Raw genomic sequence first — 19,627 nt, forward strand, 5'->3', positions numbered from 1 at the left:
AGGAAAACAGCAGATCAAACAGATGGCAGTGAGGGAAGAGGGGGGTTGTGGGTAATGTGTCTTCAGCTCCTCTTTCATAAAAAATGCTCTTTTCTGCTTTGGCTCCTGCAGCAGTGTGCGACCTATGACTCATACAGACTCTGAACAGGAAGTGAATGTTATCCTAAAACGCTGCAGATGCCACAGACACCGTTACCTTACATTAATAATAAAGCACAACTCTCTCTCTCTGTGTGTGTGATGCAGATTCAGCATTTTATTTATCTGAATCTGCACCAATTTGTTCAAACTCATAGATCTACACTGTTATTGTGTCAGATTTTTTTCCCCCTGAGAAACCGATGCAACTGTCAGAGAGTGACATATTGCAATGTTTTGGAAAGAACAGGTAGGCTAATAAAAACAGTCCTGGATTCGTCTCTTTAACTGGACCTGCACCAAACTTTACTGGGGTTCGTCCATCATGAATAAACATAATGTTTATCTGGTTAGAAGTTACAGAGAAAAAAGGACAACTCAGAACTTTCCTGAGAATCTTCACAAGTTTTCTGTGAATCCATAAGTTCACCACAAACAGGAGCTGCTAACGGCCAATTTGGCCACTTTAAATAATGCAAAATTGGTTAAAATTACACAGAAAGAATCAATATTTGTTGTTCAGATCAGTTTTTTCATCATTAGCTGCTGCTTATTGGGGTGGAATATTATAAAATTAATTTTTATGTTGGTTCGTATAAACTTCTACTGTTGTGATAGAAGATTTTCAAAGTAAATGAACCCAAGAGATAACGCCAGCTGATCTGAAATGATTAGCAAATCAATTAATGGGCAGAAAATTAATTTAATAGAGAATGCATTCGTTATCAGGGTTTTTCAAGCAAAAACACAAAAAAAGATAAGAATATCCTGGTCTTCTCTCTGGTCTGTTTTTTAGGGTTTTGACAGTTGTTTGGACCAAACAACACATCAGAACACATCACCTTGGAAACTGTGTTGAGGTTGAAATGTTAATTGTTAATTCTCCTCAATTTTGGCCTTTAACGATTTTCATTTTCATTTCAATTCTGGGTAAAATCGCCCTCCAGTTTGCCCATAATGAAACAAAATTGAACAATTTAATTTGCTGGGTTGTTTACACTTTTTTTTCTCTCTCTCTCTCTCTCTCTGGCCACACGTTCAGCAGCCTGCACTAGTTTGTTTTGCTGTTAAAGAGGGGAGGGAGGGAAGAGGAAATGTGTGTGTGAGAGTGGGGAAGGGTGTGTGTGTGTGTGTGTTGGGGGAGAGGAGGGGGGGGGTGCTGGTGTCTGGTCTGGTCACAGGGGCAGGAGCCTTTAAAAGAGGCTGGATCTGCAGCAGCGCAGCAGCTCGGATCCAAAACCAGGAGTCACTGTGCGTCACGGTGGAAAAATCAAAATCAACTGGACGATCTTTTGGTTTCTTTCTTTTTCTTCCTTTCTTTCTTTCTTTTCTTTTCTTTTCTTTTTTTAAACTTCTGACCGGTTCAGTCCGCGTAACGCTGGAGTAATTGGGGGAATTTGACTTCAGCCACGGTTACGCACGGGCAGACGGGCAGACGGGCAGCCAGCTCGGTGCGCTCGGTGGAGCCGCGGTCACCATGCTCTTCCCCTCGGAGAGCTCCTGCAACATCACGGCCAGAAACTGCACCGAGGGGTTCAACTTGACGCTGCAGCAGCTGGAGACCAGAGCAGCTGGGAACATCAGCGGGAAGAGAAACGCCACCGACGACCCGTTTGGACGCAACGAAGAAGTGGCCAAGATCGAGATCACCGTCCTGAGCCTCGCGTTCATCGCCGCCGTGGTGGGCAACGTGAGCGTGCTGCTGGCCATGCACAAGAACCGGCGGAAACCGTCGCGCATGCACCTGTTCATGAAGCACCTGAGCCTCGCGGACCTGGTGGTGGCTTTCTTCCAGGTACTGAGAAAGAACAAACCAAACCAGAGTAGACAGACACGACAGACACGCACATCATCACACCAGCGAGGGGCAGGTGCAGAGTACAAAAAAAAATAGGCAAAATAGAAAAAACAAGGGTAGGACTCGCAACTCTGCAGAACTCAGCCTATCAATTTATTGCAACAAGTCATGATAGAAGCAGAAGAAACAGTGAACCCAGAAAAGAAAAAAGAAAAAATACAAGAGCTCATAAGAAAGGTCTGATGTTCATCTCTTCGTTGAGACCTTTAGGAGAGACTGTGTTAAAGGGATAGTTCACCCAAAAGTGAAATTTCATTATCTATTATCTACTCACCCTCATGTGGACTAAGGGCTGGGAGAAGTTTCAGAGTCCTCCGTGGCTTCTCTGAGTTACAGGGGGTCTCGGCGTAGCAGTGCATGTCCATATAACGGTTGCAAATGGATACCAACTGTCTTCGTAACAAAAAGACACACCAAAACACATCCAAATACCTCCATGCTGCTCGTATGTAATGTCCGTCTTGTATTGAAGCCCCGAAATGCGAAATTGTCCCAAAAAAAATTAAATAAGTCTATATTTCAAGCTTGTTTTGTAGCGGAAGCTTCACGAAGATCCTCTTCCCGGTTCGTCAAATTTGGACGAACTGGGAAGAGGAGCTTCCGCTACAAACAAGCTTGAAATATAGACTTATTTAATTTTTATAGACTTTTCGCATTTCGGGGCTTCAATACAAGACGGACATTACATACGAGCAGCATGGAGGTATTTGGATGTTTTCTGGTGTGTCTTTTTGTTACGAAGACAGTTGGTATCCATTTGCAACCGTTATATGGACATGCACTGCTACACCGAGACCCCCTGTAACTCAGAGAAGCCACGGAGGACTCTGAAACTTCTCCCAGCCCTTAGTCCACATGAGGGGAGTAGATAATGAGTGCAATTTGAATTTTGGGTGAACTATCCCTGTAAGAGTGTAGATCCAAAAAAGTTCCCGTTTGAGGAGAAGGTTGTTTATGTCACCCCCCCTTTCGTGGAAGTTGGACATATTCGATGCCTGTGTATCTGAGAGATGCCACAGTATGTTTGAAGAGATTGAATTTGTCTGGCAACCGGGCTTCTTTGATCATTGGTCCTAATGTTGCTCCCACATGTGTTCAGCAATTCTGTTTTTCAAAGGTCGTGAAGTTTTTTTTTTCTTTCTTTCTTCCAGGTGCTGCCGCAGCTGTGCTGGGAGATCACCTTCCGCTTCTACGGTCCGGACTTCCTGTGCCGCATCGTGAAGCACCTGCAGGTCCTGGGCATGTTCGCCTCCACCTACATGATGGTGATGATGACGCTGGACCGCTACATCGCCATCTGCCACCCGCTGCAGACCATCCAGCAGCCCACGCAGCGCGCCTACGTCATGATCGGCTCCACGTGGGCCTGCAGCCTGGTCCTCAGCACCCCGCAGTACTTCATCTTCTCCCTGAGCGAGGTGCACCCCGGCTCGGCCGTCTACGACTGCTGGGGCCACTTCATAGAGCCGTGGGGGGCGCGCGCCTACATCACCTGGTTCACGGCCGGGATCTTCCTCGTGCCGGTGGTCGTGCTCGTGCTGTGCTACGGATTCATCTGCCGCACGATCTGGATGAACCTCAAGTACAAGACGCGGAGGAAGAAGAGCGTGGGCGCCGTGGCCGAGGCCACCAAGAACGGCATCCTGGGCAGGAGCTCGGTGAGCAGCGTCAGCACCATCTCCCGCGCCAAGTTACGCACGGTGAAGATGACTTTCGTGATCGTGGTGGCCTACGTGGTGTGCTGGGCGCCGTTCTTCACCGTGCAGATGTGGTCGGTGTGGGACGAGACCTTCTCCTGGGACGGTGAGTTTCTATTTACTGTACACCTTCCAGAAAGAGTCAATGCAACAGGTCCACAGTGGTTCTGGTGCCTCCACCACCAACACCAACCTCCTCACTGGAAACATTAGTTTCCCTGTGGGGGAAGATTTGTGTTGCATCCTTGATTACAAAGCTTATTGAAGCAGATTCAGATTTATTTATGTTTTTAAAAATGGGAACAGTTCATATTGATGGACATTGACATGTAAATATGGGGGATTATAGCACAGTGGCTAATTTCCATCCCCAGTCCCATTGGCAGATTGATGTTTGACATAAAAAACAATGACGATAAAAAGTACAAGAGGCAGGACTAGGACAATGAAACACCTTGACATCTTACACGAAACATATATGAACAACATACATAAACCACCAGTTATGGTCATTGGTTCAAAGTTTGATTTGAGGTAATTCTGGACCAAGAATCATCTAATAGCTCATATAACAGCAAAGAGAGTCTAAAAACGTTTCCCAGGTGTTGAGGGTTGTGTTTTTATTTTATCTAATAAATCTCCATGAGTTTTTCCAGACGTTCATGGTCCTCAGAGGATAAAAACCCTCCAGTGTTCAGTGACCCTCAGGCTTTTCTGTCAAAGCTATGGCCATGATTTGGTGTTTGATGCTGACATCAACACCAACATGCTCAAGGTGACATTCAATGTCGTCTGCAGGTCCTGTAAAGTCTCAAAAAGGCCAGATTTTTTCAAAATAAAATCCTTTAAGTTATTTTTTAAGTCTCATGATTGTTATGTAAAGTTTATATTACGATCTTTTTTAATCTCTGCTGTTTCCTTCTCCAACTATCATGAGTCTTTGCCGATTTATCATTGGGGAAGTAAAAACAGATGAAATTCTGTGCCCAGCTTTTCCATTTCAGCCACCTTTTATGTAAGAAAATCTAAATATTAATCACAGCAGAAGCTACAGCTCAAACAGCAGGTGTTTACTGTATGGTGAAGTAGAGGTGCTGTATGTCGACAATATTTGAATGAGTCACAACACTTGCCTCATGTTTGAATTTATTTAAAGGCCAAATATTTGTGCAACTTGTTAATCTCAGGAACAATTTCCGCCGTGTGTAAATATATTCAGGTTTTTCAAGGTCAGCCTGGGAAGTGGAAACACTTCAAATTGTCCTCCGAATAAATAAGATATTCAGTATTTTATTTAAATCCAGACATGTGCAGTCAGAGTGTGTGATTTCCATATGATAGAGGTGAGGATAAACATTTTTTTTTACACTCTCCAGCCTGTTAAAAAACCTGCCTTGGTCAGACTGAAGCAGCTGCTCACCCACCTGGAGAATTTAATTTCAGAGAGTTTTGCTGATCCGTGATAGGCTGTGTGCTGCTTTCACAGGGTTTTTCTGAACCTGAGAGGAATAAACTTTCAGATGGACACCGAGTTCCTGTCCTTGTTTGACATTAAACTGTCCAAATGCCAAAAAAGCAGCAGATTCAATCAGGAAAAAAAATTGGAAAGTAATGGTGTGTGCAGGGGATTTCTGAGCCTTGACCAACACAACCATGACAGGTAAAGAAAAAAAAAAAAGAGAGCGTTTAAATTGAGAAGTTTTAAGCCTTGAGGTGCTGAACTTTGGACACAGAGTTGAAAAAGGTTTTGTTTTGGTGGTAAGGATAAAAATCCAGACATCTAAAGCCAAGACAGCCTCAGTCCAAAATCATCACTCACAGATTTATGGACCCTTTAACAGGTGCAGCAGCGTGGTCTGATAGACTTCCATTGTTCTCTGCTGCAATGAAAGTTGACTTAGAAGAAGTTGACTTGAAAGGACAGTGCAAGTTAATGAAAACCAATACAGAATACACAATGTAAACAACATCCTGGGTTGGATCTGAAATGCTAATTTAGATCTGTAAAATAAAGGTTTTCCAGGATAAAGGTGACCAAACCAAATAGTTCTGTCGCTTAAACCAGAACTTCAATTGGTTCTCAAAGTGGAGTTGGGCGATCTGAATTAGGTTCCCAAATAAAAAGGAGAATCATTCATTTTTACTGGTCATTGGTTTCAAAAACATCCTGAATTTAAAGGGATAGCTCAACATTTTGGCAAATTGGCCCATTCCCATAATCCCTATAGTTTTAGCAGTAGGTTGGTTCGTTAATTGTCGGTGCAAGCTAGAACGGCGGAGCAGAGCCGCGAGCTGCTCAGAGCTACGCTACGGAGGCTCATGGGATTTCTTGGTTTCCCTCATCAAACTCATCAAATACACAATCCAACAACTCCAAAACGCTCTGGTGGACAAGTTGTGACCAACTCTGTCTGGTAACGTTGTGTTATTATCTCATAGCGTGGTGAATGTGCAGGTTACAACTTGTCCACCAGAGCGTTTAGGAGTTGCTGGATTGTGTATTTGATGAGTTTGATGAGGGAAACCAAGAAGTCCCATGAGCCTCCGTAGTGTAGCTCTGAGAAGCTCGCGGCTCTGAGTAAGGAACCTACTCCTAAAACTATAGGGATTATGGCAATGGGCCAATTTGCCATTGGTTTCAAAAACATCCTGTAATTAACAAAACTGATGTGAAAAATTGGTTGTGAAAAAGACCACTGCCCTCAATGAAACATCCACTCATCCACCGCCACCGACAAGCTGCTCTGATGTGGACTTTACAGTTCTGTTGGGAAGCCTTTCTGGCAGATGGTACTGTAGACACAACGCTCTTCTGGCTGAAAGCCTTGAAGGAAAACGTCTCCCTTGCGTAACTACAGCCTTTAGTCTGCGCCAAATTTGGGACAAGACCAAATAATTGTTCTTGAGTCGGGGCCGAATTGAACCCTAAGTGCTTTCGTAGCCCTAAAAACTGACGCAACCGCCTCCTGATGACTCCACTGCCCTGTTGATCAGTCTTGTATCTGCTCGTTGAAAGGTGCCGTTACTGGATCCACCCCAAAGGTATACGTATGTGAAGAGTGAGAATGTGCTGCTAAATCACCACCCACCCACACACATCGTCTTCTTCTGCTCAGTGACAGATGTTTCCACAGCTGGAGAACCATCTGAGCCAATCAGAGCCTTTGTACATGGGGATGACTCACAGGATGAGACAGAGAGGAGTTGGAGCTCAATTATGTTCTGGTGCAGTTACGGTCACTTCACATCGATTTCATCAAGTCCGGTGGAAGGAAAAGAAAAGATACAGCACAGTATTGCAATATTTTGTGAGGAGATATTATTTATAATTGATATAATTTAAATGAAACATGTTCCCAGAGCAGGAAAATGTTTTTCATTTTCTATCCATCCAGACATTTCTACAATTTTGCAAAAAGAAAATGTTTTCTAAACCTCCACATCAATGTTCCCTCTACATGTAATTTTCAAAACTCCTGAGCAGAAATTCAACTCCCCTGATGACATGCTTGAGTGACAGTGAGCGAAAGCTCAAGCGTACACAGTACGTCCACCTGCTGGTGCTATGGCCTCACCTCTCCAACTCCAAATATCAATACAATTGGCTATTAACTATTATTAATAATAACAGATTATTTTGACAACCTAGACTAGGCTGGGCTACTCCATATCTAGGTCAGTTACAGTTAATGATAACAAAATACAATATTGTTTTGGCAAAATAGATTGCATTTGCATTTATTGCCATATGAACAATATGAAAAAAAAAACTAATGTCAAGTTGGTGTCATCAACTCTTAACACAGAAGCATTCTTGATATGAACAGTAATAATAATTCTCAAGCAAAAACTTAAAGCAGAAGTAAGTGGTCCGGTCGTTTTCGCTAATGCTGCGTTCCAGGCAGGCTTTTGAAATCGTAAATTACAGCTTCAAGTCACAATTTACGACTTTGTAGCGTTTCAGGCAACCCACTCGTGTTTTTCCGACCTGTTTTACCGGTGAAAGTCACTATAACGGCCACTCGTAACTTCCGACCGGTGAACTCGTACCAGATTGAACTGGTACCACTTCACGGTCGGAAAAATACGAGTTTCCTTGAACGCACCATAACAGTCCTCGTCGCTACGTCACCACATTCACGGCGTTCCTTGGCTGCACACACAGCCCTGCATGCCGTTCTCTCTCCTCATTGGATAAAAACTGTAGGATACGATAAATGTTTTCTCTTCGGCTCAGAGCAGAGCAGAGTGACTGACAGACCCGTGTTTCAGACCAAACACTCTATAGAAGTGATTGCTGTCGGAAGATATAACTATTTAAGACTTATATTAACACAAATATATCACTTACTTCTGCTTTAAATCGTAGTTGCACTACAGACCACGGTTAAGGTCATAAATTTCACAATTCGAAGCGCACATTAGGGAGAAATAAACAGTAAACTAGTCGGGGATATTTGAGTGTGCAACTTTTTTTGTCTTCTGGGCAAAGAGGTGGGGAAAAGCAGTGTGCAACTGCACAGTAAAACACCTTAGAGGGAATAGTGCTCCACATCATTTCTAGTCTAATACCTGCATTTATCTTTGGATCAATTGTGAGCCAGACTTATGGTTTAACACAAGACTGGACCAGTTGGGTAACAACATCTACTCTGAGCTGCTGCTGCTGCTGCTGCTGATACATTAATGAACCAGAGAGAAACAATAACTGCATTTTCTGATTTTTTCCACCTGTGTTTCGTCTTGCTGAAATCCAAACACACACTCAGAAACACACACACACACACACACACACACACCTCTCCAAAACCTTGGATCCCTTCATTAATCATAGTTTGACACGACTCTGGGATTTGCCTGTTAACTGACCTCGTGAGCTCGACACCTGGGACAACTCAGTGTATACACTGAGTTCACTTGTTCAACAACTGCACATGAACTAATCTCCAAGCGATGATTGTGTCTTCTGATTGAAGAACCGTTTGATAAAAAATATATACAATTAGTTTTTCCATATAAGGAGCCACAGATTGCAGCGTGTACTGTTTGATGCTGCAGCAGCTCTTGGTTCTTTATGATGTGTGTTCAAGATTTAAACATGGAAATACATCTGAGAGTTCCCGGTGTTATACAGTAAGACCTTTATCCTGGCTCCCTGTGGGGCGAGTCATTTATCTTTACATACTAAACTATGGAGCAGCAGCTTTTCTGTTTTTATTCTCAAAGCACGTGGGATCTGCTACAACTCTCATACAACATCTTGCACAGATGTTTTAATTCTCTTTTTGTATTTCTCAAATGTACTTTAGCCCCATTTAAACCAATCTAAATGTAGATTGTAGTGCGTAAACCAGCTATACTAGGCTATATGTGTATATAGTGTATGTACCGCCTGCTAATGCTAATTGGTAGATGCAAGCCTGGTGGTGAATTGGAAAGTTTGTGGTAGGGAATTAAAAACTGATAAATAGCTTGATATTCCTGATTAGTACAAGATAAAAGGATTCCATTATATTAAGCCTAATTAAAATCTTAACATCCAGTCATTGTTTTTATGTAAATCAACATGTGCAGCTCTGTGACTTCACCTTAATTGTTGTCAATGAAACACGACCGATCAGGGCTGATGTGCAGAGTATTTTTGGTGCGTCAAATCAGCCTTCGACTGCAGCTCCTCAGTTCAACAGCAATTTTTTCAGGGCCCAAAATTTGCACTGCAAATATTTTTCCATGTAATATTTGGCGTTAGAGGCAGAGGAAGCTTGATAAGCCGACTTCCTCCCCGCAGGCAGCCACAGTGTGATCCAACCCCTGAGGTTGTGTGTCGTCTGAATCTGAATAAAATCCAACACGTCGTAAATCCTGTGATTACACGAGAAGCTTGAAGAACTGGAGCCGGAGGGGGGGCGATGAACATGTGAAACGCTGCAGCACCAGATTAAAGGAGGAAGAAGAAAGGAGGAAGTTTCATTTTAAATCGCCCGTTTGCTTGGACAACTTTGAAAACAGATGTGTATCTCTGTAGCTGGAGTCAAACTATGGAACTCTGTAAAAGTAATGAATTGAAGACTTGTACTAATGTTTTCCAAGCCAAGAAAATGCTTAAGGAAATAGCAGAAATATCAGAAATTATGATAAATGTAGCCAATGATTCTTATAATGCTGTTTTTTGTTTTCATTATACTTGTCTTGTTTACATTATGGTAAGACTACAGTTTGCTCAGTGACTGACAGATAATACAACTTTAATCATAATCTAATAAAAAAGATTATGAAGAGGAATGCACACCAGAAAGAGTATCTGAACAATTTAAATAAGATAAGTGTCCAGAAGTGTTTTTTTGTAAATGACTAATCGTCAACCAAAAAATAATCGTTAGATTAGTCAAAAAATTAATCGTTAGACTAATCGACTAATCGGAAAAATAGTCGATAGATTCATCGGGAGAAAAATAATCGTTTGGGACAGCCCTAGTCTTCCTAGACAAATAACTAAGTCCAGTTGCTTTCGATTAACCTCCTTTGAAATACTGACCTGGACAAATGAGAATATGCACAGGCTTTTCGTCATGAGAATAACGCAGCCGAATCGCCGTTAATGGTCGGAACTACGATGGTATGTGATCGTCTTCAAACCTCTGACTTTAATTCTTGATGAATGAAAACATGAGTCTGTCTTGCGCCGGTCAAAGAATTTCACGGTGCGCGCCGAGGCTCATAAATGTTGTGTGAAAACACTTCGCTTTTCCAAAACTCCTCGTTGTCCCTTTAAGTGAGGGGCAGGCAATATAAGATGTATCTTCTCCCTGCTCCCTTCCAACCAATGGAAGAAATGTTGTGATGATACTGTCAAATTGTGAGATTGCCTTGGTTGGAATAAATAAAAAGAAAGAACACTGCAAAAACTCAATATCTTACCAAGAATATTTGTCTTATTTCTAGTCAAAATGTCATTTCTAGTCAAAACAAATCTCATTCTACTTAAAATAAGACTCATCACATTGAAAAGTAGCTTGTTTTTAGACACTTTTTACTTCTTTAAAGCAGATTTTCACTTGAAATAAGTAGAAGAATCTGACAGTGGATCAAGTTTTTCTTTCTGATTACAAGCACAAAAAAACTTGCTTTCACTGGCAGATTTTTCTACTTATTCACTTATAAGTGAAAATTAGTTTGAAACAAATGAAAATGATCTAAAAAACAAGTTCATTTTTAGGTGATGAATCTTATTTTGAGTGAAAATAGTTTAGTTTGCACTAGAAATAGTTTGCACTAGAAATGAGACAAATATTCTTGGAAAGATTTTGACTTTTTGCAGTGAAAAGAAAGAAAATAACAAACGAGCAGCTGACGCCTCCCTGTGTTTCCCCCTGCAGACTCTGAGAACACGGCCGTGACGCTGTCCGCGCTCCTCGCCAGCCTCAACAGCTGCTGCAACCCCTGGATCTACATGATCTTCAGCGGACACCTCCTGTCCGACTTCGCCGGCAGCCTGCCGTGCTGCCGCCGCCTCAAGACCAAGTTCGGCCCCCACCGGGACTCGGACAGCAGCTTCCGCCGGACCACGCTGCTGTCCCGTCTGCAGGGGCCGCGGCTTTCCGAGCCCTTCAGGGACCTGAACCCCGTCGTCCCCAGAAACTGTCCACAGGTCCCGTCCACGTCCTGACCAGAAGAAAGTCCGTCCACATAGTGTGTTGTGTGTGTTGTGTGTCTGCTTGGCGAAGGCGACACCGAACACATGAACTGGTTTTACCTGCTGGGTTGTAGCAGCGGAGGAAGGAAGGTGTGATCCCATCTCATCTGAGGGTGGGTTTGTTCTCGTTGGTCCGATCCAGAGTGGGAAAGTTTACCACGTGGCTGTTTGTGTTGTTGATGTCGGCTCTGTTCAGGTTAGAAACAGCGTCTAACCAGGTTGGTTGGAGCTTTAAAGCAGAAGTAAGCGGAATATATGTGTTAATATAAGTCTTAAATAGTTATATCTTCCGACGGGAATCACTTATATAGAGTGTTTGGTCTGAAACACGGGTCTGTCAGTCACTCTGCTCTGCTGTAAGCCGAGGAGAAAACTTTCCTTGTATCCTACAACCTTTATCCAATGAGGAGAGAGAGAACGGCATAAAGGGGCGGTCCTCTCTGTGTGTGCAGCCAAGGGATGCGCGTGAATGTGTTGACGTAGGGACGAGGGCGGGGACTGCTAACTCCATCGGCTGACAGGAAGTTAGCCAAAATGACCGGATCGCTTACTTCTGCTTTAACTCCAGCTGTTAGCATGATGCTCTTGTCTGTGCCCTTTGCTGTAATTGAATGTCAATCGTGGCCGAACGCGAGCGTCCGTCCAAACCGAGATTCATCGTGTGACACGTTAAGTAAACTGCTGGTTGTTTGTCGAGGGTCGGCACAAAACGTCTTTAAGAGGTGGTTTCCTGTAGATATTCATATTTCAGCTTGACTCAGAGAAACGGAAAACAGACTGTGGAGCAACAGGAGTAAATTAACACTTTGCAGTCTGAAAACTGTTCTACATCTGGTCTGAAAGCACCGAAATGTGATGTTGTGTCTTCACTACAGTGAGCATGCCTGTTGACGAGCACTTAATGGACAGTTCTGTGTATCTGCTTGGAGATTTGTTATGAATTTTAATGTTTGAGGCCAGTTTACAAGCTTAACATTCAGAGATTTTAAGAATAGTTTTGGTGTTTCTTTGCTGTTGTGTTCAACTTTTCATTGGCTCTGTAAGACTTTATTAAAATATATGTAGTTTCACTTTTGAAACGGTTCAGTAAGTGTCAAAAACAGCTGGAGGACACGGTGCATTTGTTGGGGACTTGTTTCATCAGCGGATTAATCCACATTTGGTGCTCTAGTGTGTATTTGGTGCAGCAGGACGACAATGTTGGAATAAAATACAGTGTGTGTCTGTGTGTGTGTGTGTGTGTGTGTTGATGGTGATGAAGGAAAACGTCACTCATTGCAACAGTGTGAGTCACTGATGTGTTTTTAATGGTCTGTAGAAACAATGGACCTCTGTGGCTCAGAGGGAAAAGAAACATTGAGGTTTGGACTTTTCATGAAATCTGTTGACAGTAAAATAAATGTAGAAAATCACCAGCTAAACACTACTTTTCATTTCATTGAAATAATCATTTGTACTAAGTGTAGGGTATCTGCAAGATAGAGAAAATCAAAGTAGAGTTAACATGTTCAAATGTGTGTTTTTAGTCCATATCCACAGTTTTGTTCAATTTACCACCAAAGAAACAGTGGTGGGAAGTAACTGAGTGTATTTACTCATGATGCTGTACTTGTACTTCACTTGAGTATTTCTATTTTAGGCAATTCCCAATGTCTGCTCCACACTTAAGAGACAAACTACATTTATTTTACAGTCACAGTTTCAGATTTTACAAAAGACACGAATAAGATAATAAAACTTGATGCATTACAGTAGATGAATGCTTTAGCACTGGTTTTGCTAATGTTAAAATGAAGCTTGTACGTTTTTAGTTAAATATAAACACTGTGTCCTTTTACTCTTATTGCTGCTAATACATCTGTGTCTTTCAGTACAATGTTTAAGTTGGGCTTTGAGATGAAATTGAGTTTTTTTTTTAAGGTGCAGTGTGTTCATTTTACTTTAAAACACGACAAAAAAAAACAAAAAAACTGGAACCTGAGAAATCTGGGTCATTTAAAAACCAAACAGTTTTAACAATAGTGCTCTTATCAGAACCGTGTCGGATTAATTTCCTGTCCGTCTCTTTGATGAATCACCTCTGAAAGGAGCACGGCCTCAAGATTTGAGTTTGTAATTTGAAACTTAATTCATTTTTCTTAACAGTCGCGTTTAAGTCGGGTTTCAGTTCATATGAGTTTATTCCAGTGTTCAATGTCATCAGTCACTTTGACTGTTAAATGGAAAAATGATGCAGATAACGAATTTAATGTACGTTAATGATAATTAAAGCTGCACAGCGGTTTAATTTAGATATTAGTCCTGTGATTATACATCTTTGTCCAGCTACACACTCACACACACACTTGTACTGCTTTGCATTGAGTGTGTAACTGCTCAGCTTCACTCCCAGATGTGTCGTTATTTGTTGTTGTAAAGATATTTTATTAATGTAATGTATTCTGTCATCTGTATATTGTTGGATTATATATGTTGGATTATATATATATATATATTGCACATGTAAAGAAAGATAAATGTTTATTCCTTGTATCCTCATGATGTCTGACTGTTCTCTGTTTGTACAGAAATGCAACAGGTAACAGGAAGTTACTTGTATTAGCATGATCATTGGGCCAGTGGGAAAAACACCAGAAATAATGTCCACACTCTACATCTCTACACGGAAAGAAACTGGACCCAATAACAACATTCAAATCAATCACTGTGACAGAATTAAAAAAAAACAACTAATTTAACCCAAAACCCAGAGGAAACTTTTAAATTATCAATGACCAATAACAGGAAAAAACAACTATATTTGTTATTTCTAATCATTTATATCTGCCACAGAATGTTCAATAATTTAATGTGAGAGATTCTCATCAGAAATCTTCGTTAACATCACGTACTTTGGTCGATTATATCATCAGATTTCTTAAACCATCAAGTATAAAAATACCGTTTTAATGACCTTTCACCACGACTCCTTCACTTCCCCAGGATTTCCCCCTTTTTTTTTAACTTACTCTGGAAAACAGAAGTCCTTGTAGAGAAGAAACATGTTTTTCCATCTGGATGCAGAGATGCTCTGCAGGTCTATGATTACTCTGTCTCATCCCCGATCGAGAGGCCGCGGGGTTTTGACTATCTGGCCTTGATTGATCTGCACTGGAGAGGGAAATGAAAAACAGTCAGAGCTGCAATCACAAAGCGATGCACATGCAGGAACGGAGGGAACGGGGACAGGGAATTTCAATGTTGCTGATGCTGAAAAAGCCACTGTGGTTGTCGGCGGAAACCGTTATGCAACAACATTTCATCATGTGATTTTTGATTGAGTTTTTTTTTTACGTGCAAACTGAAACCTGGAGGCTGGATTGAACCTCATGCTGAACCTGAGGGGTAGTGGAAGAAAAAAAAAAGCAGCTACAATTTCCTTTCTGAACTAACTTGATTAGTTTGAATGTGCCTCCAAGCCACAAATTTGAAGTTCAGCAAGTTCCCCATCACCTTGTTTGACCCTCTCTCTGTAAGAGCACATCAACAAATAATACTCATTCATGTTTTAGGTCTACAGTAGTTGTGTCCAACATTTACTGGCGGTTTAGGTCTGGTTGGCCTAGTTTTTACTGATGTTTTACATCTGGTTTAGCCCAATATTCAGAGGTGTTTGAGGCCTGATTTGCTCCAGAATTTCTGGGCCCTAAAGCTCTTTTTTTTCTTTTTTTTGGCTCAATATTTAACTCATTATACACTGGTGTCAACGTTTGTTTTATGTGTAATGTGGAAAACACAGGGGACCTCTGGACATGTGTTTTGCCTGATTTCTTTGGTGTGAGTGCAACAGAAAAACACAGGACTCACATTGACACACGGCAGATTGAGGTGGACGTGGACCTCGGGGGAAATCCAGGCTGACTCGGGTAACTCAGGGCGTTGACGTGAAACAGCTGAGGGGGCAGAGAAACACAAAAATGTTTATCATGACCAACATAATTCAACCCAGAGACCCCTGCTGTCCTTGACCTTTACTCTGAACATGAACCGCCACAGGAGGTGAAGCCTTCTAGAGTTACAAGTTCCTCTCTAAACACAAATACTGACGACAAGGACAATTTAAAGATACTTCAATTTATTTAAACACTCTATAAATCTTGTCACTTACAATACATAAATCTTTAAAGCACTATTATTCAAATTACCTCATTCCCATCAACTGTAATGGGAATAATGGCCTTATAAGTAAACAGCATTACTAACGGCACAGTAAACAAAATGCCATTACTGTTACTGACAATAAAGGGTTAGGGGGGGCAAGTCCAAGTAATTTGACACATTTGAGCATTTTATTAAAAAGTAACGCAATAGTTACTTTTCCTGGTAATTAATTACTTTTATAATGTCTAACTTGGTTGTAAAGAGTAGGCTAACTAATTACTTTGTAAAAGTAACATGCCCAATACTGACTCTGTATCAGCAAATGTATTCACATTATACACAAAATTCACTCACAGGAGTAAATATACAATTCTCTGTTAATTCTTTTGTTCTTCGATAGGGCTTTAAAATGTATATTTTACTTGCAAATTAGAGTAGAAACCTTACAGTCTATGGTAGAAACGCTTTAATTTTCACAATAGAACTTTTATCTATACTGACACAACTAAATGTTCTTCATGCTCTTCAACCACTGTAATAATATGCAACAAAAATGTTGACACAAGTTAAAAATAATGAGAAATGTTGATAAAAATGTTTTATAGCCACACAAACATTTAGCAACAAACTGCTGTGTAGCCTGTAGCTAGCTTGGTTTAGCATAAACATTTCTTCTTTCTTCTTCTTACTCCTCTTATCTTAATAAATGATTGGTAGTTCGTTAACTAATAATCTTCATGTCAGCTTGAATGAATTTCACTCACGTATTTTCTTAATAACAACAGCAACAAACAAACAAAAAGCAGTGTTAGGGGCCCAACTATTACCTGGTTGTTTGGGGTCGGTGACTTCCTGGAGAAGTTTCCATAGCTCGGCCAAAATGAGCACAATCCCACAATGTGAAACTTTAAAATCGAAAGGTATGCTATGTGTTCAGAATATTAGACAAAATCCTCTGGCTTCCACAAACACAGTGGGAAAAAAAACACCCCAAAGTTGTAAATCAAAGAATAAAAGAAGGAGGGGAGGCGATAGGCTACGGAACTCGCCTGAAAATCATTGCGTTTTTCACTTTTCTTCATTATCATAGTAATTATGTGACAGTTGTCTGGTCAACTCCAATTGCGACGCAAAAAGGAACTACGGTATTAATCTATAATTCGGCACATTTCTGGTGCCATTTAAGTAAACTGTAAAAAACATACAGGCTAAAAACATGAGCTAGTGATGAATGCTGGTTGCATCAGCACTGATGAGACTTTACAGGACCTCTCTCACCTGATGGCTTTATGGTTGTGTCCGTAAATTTTGGTCCATATTATGTTTATTTATTATATTTGGCATATTATATTTTTTCATTTATGTTTTGTTTTATTTCATTGTATTACTTAGGCTACTTCACTTTACTTTAGGCTAGGCAAATTCATTTTACTTTACTTAGCCTAGGCTACTATCTATCTATCTATCTATCTATCTATCTATCTATCTATCTATCTATCTATCTATCTATCTATCTATCTATCTATCTATCTATCTATCTATCTATCTATCTATCTATCTATCTATCTATCTATCTGTTGTTGCAGCTGCTGGTTCATATGAGGCTTATTCTACCCACCTAACACTGCTAATTAACTTAATTTGTGGTAATGCATCATGATTTATCGGCCTATCTGAGGGAATTGCATCACAGGGAAATGAATCTTATTTTTGGATCGATATTAAATATCATTAACACCACACTCGCTTCACTGAGTGGAGGTGTGATTCAGTAGTTTTAATGAAATCATTAGAAATAATTAGATAAAAATAAAGGCAGGTGATGCTTGACAACCTAGGCTATATGCAAAACACTCAATATAAAAGTTGTCCAGGGCCAAAGAAAGTGATATATAGCCATTAATGTTGCCTATAGATTTTATATTAAATGATCTAAAACCCGAAAACCAATTTAAACCCTGACTGCTGTGAATGAGTAGCTAAAGGGTTTATCCAGCGTCCCCAGTCGAATCAATCACTTTGTCCACAGGGATGAAATTTTATCACAGAGCTGGATGCAGGAAATCGGGGCAGAAGGGAAGTGCATTGTTAAAGACAGGAAGCACAGATGAATGTGGCAAAAGCGAGGCCAGCGTCTTTACATTGAGGCGACTTTCATCATGAATGACCTTGGGCGGTGCCCCATCCTGTGCCAAGAGCTTAAGTGGTCTCTATCTCCATACATCAACCCCCCGGACTCCTTTTCCCCCCTCATCTGCATTCACTCGGTCCGTCCATCTCCTTTCATTCTTCCTCTCATTTCTTTTTCTTCGTTTTCTTCTTCCTCTAATTCAGAAACAGGAACTTCCACATTTAGACATACTACTTTAATGGTCAATACAGTGTTGGAGAGTAAAGATAAATGACCTTCAGATGTTCTTAAGTAAAATAATACTAGGTAAACTCATGTTGGTCTGTCTGCTATAGACTGCCAAAATAAAGTTCTATAATTAAACTTTTATCTATTTCTAGGTCCAATTGTGCAAAAAAAAGTGTTAAAAAATTCCTTTAAAACTTCTCCCCATCCCCAAACCACAAGGCAACCACCTGTTCCCTGGATCGTGCTCTTTATCCTTCCAACAAAAGACACTGAAATCTGTTTTTCCTCCGACAACAGATGGAACAGAAAACACGTTGCTATCCCCCCAAACACTGCAGGTAGAATTTATTCTGAAGGCACAAAATCCTTCTGGCAAATACCCTCCAAATGTCACGTATGTGCAAATCGAGCACTTCCACTGTTTACGCGTGAGGAGTTTAGTGGTTTCCCCTCAGGCCCTGGGGACAAAACAGCAGGTCGGGTACAAACACATTTACCCAGTGTCCAGCGCAAATATGTGAATCTAAAATATTTACAACATCTTTTTTTTTTTTTAAAGGAAAAGTGGAACATAGTGGTGTTGAATACATTTACTTCTGTAAAAATGTGAATATTTAAATTTTCTGATGTTTATTTTACCACTTTACTACACCAACAATGGATATATTGATATTTTTACTATATTTTTTGATATATTTAGCTATATCTCAGCTTAGGTAGTAGATGTTTTAGCTCCATACGGTACAAAGATAGATGTTTGTATTACGTAAAGCTCCATACAGTATAAAGGTAGATGTTTGTGTTAAAGCTCCATACAGTATAAAGGTAGATGTCCATGTGTAGTGTGATTATAAAGCAGCTCTAGGTTCTATATTAATACTGTGAAAGTATCAAAGCCTCAGTCCACAGAAAAAAGCACACAGCCTGTATTCAGAAACTGAGCCTTAAAACCAGCCGTCAGGACTTCCTGTCACTTTGTGATGTCACAACACAGCAGTCAGCCAATCAGAAGAGAGGCTCAGAGCCTCCTCTCCTCTGATTGGCTGGCACCAACCTGTTGTTACTTCTCCAGAGAGAAGCTGAGAGAGGAGATGTAAAACTACACTCCTGGAAAACACAAATATACCTTCACATCAATACCAGACTCAGATTAAACAAACGAGGAAACATCAAATACATGTATAGGACCTTTACGAAATAATAAAGAATATAGTTTTATCAAGATAAACAAAATAGAAAAGCTATGGAAGTGGAAGTGGTAACACACGCTGCTGTGATTTCAATCTCTGCCATCAATCTACGCCCTAAACCCTGCCTGTATCCTCATCCCTTTAAAAAGCAATTTTGTGCACATCAGTCATAATTACAAGTCAGATCCTCATCTGAAAACGCGCCCCAGGGACGTGTACTGTTACATAAAGTGAGATACATGAGAAGGGGCTCCTTTAAAGCTATATGCACTTAAAGCTGTATATACCGCAGAAATTGAAAATGCCAAAAAGAATTAAAGCTGGTCCAGGCTGCATGGGCTCTTGTTTGACTGACGTCGGGTAAGACCCTCACATCTGGACACATCCTGATGAATGTGTGTTTTTGAGGCTTCTTGCGTGTCAAGGTGAGTTTACATGACGAGGGTCTTTTAAAGTGTGACGGGCGGGAGGATAATCAGAACCAGTGGCAGGAGCTAGAGTCCTTTTATATCTCACAGAGCCCAACACTGGACCTTTACATTGGAGATTTCA

General features: G+C 40.9%; 1 protein-coding gene across 1 annotated transcript; it reads left to right on the forward strand.

Annotated features, from left to right (window-relative positions):
- The first annotated feature begins 1,571 nt into the window (after positions 1 to 1,571).
- On the forward strand, positions 1,572 to 11,470 carry LOC146962390 (arg8-vasotocin receptor-like). The gene is made up of 3 exons (XM_085769340.1): positions 1,572 to 1,933; positions 3,148 to 3,799; positions 11,070 to 11,470. The coding sequence occupies exons 1-3, from the start codon at positions 1,616 to 1,618 to the stop codon at positions 11,357 to 11,359; spliced, it is 1,260 nt and encodes a 419-aa protein (XP_085625466.1). The 5' UTR covers positions 1,572 to 1,615; the 3' UTR covers positions 11,360 to 11,470.
- Positions 11,471 to 19,627: the final 8,157 nt, after the last annotated feature.

Source organism: Trachurus japonicus, chromosome 23 (assembly GCF_045865225.1).
Source record: "Trachurus japonicus isolate A0001 chromosome 23, Traja_1.0".
NCBI lineage: Eukaryota > Metazoa > Chordata > Actinopteri > Carangiformes > Carangidae > Trachurus > Trachurus japonicus.

What these genes read in the sequence shown, in the direction of transcription:
- LOC146962390 (XM_085769340.1), top strand. Translation starts at nt 1,616, where the DNA reads ATGCTCTTCCCCTCGGAGAGCTCCTGCAACATCACGGCCAGAAACTGC. An exon ending in TGGTGGTGGCTTTCTTCCAG is followed by an intron (nt 1,934 to 3,147) that starts GTACTGAGAAAG and finishes TCTTTCTTCCAG; the next exon opens with GTGCTGCCGCAGCTGTGCTG. An exon ending in CGAGACCTTCTCCTGGGACG is followed by an intron (nt 3,800 to 11,069) that starts GTGAGTTTCTAT and finishes TTCCCCCTGCAG; the next exon opens with ACTCTGAGAACACGGCCGTG.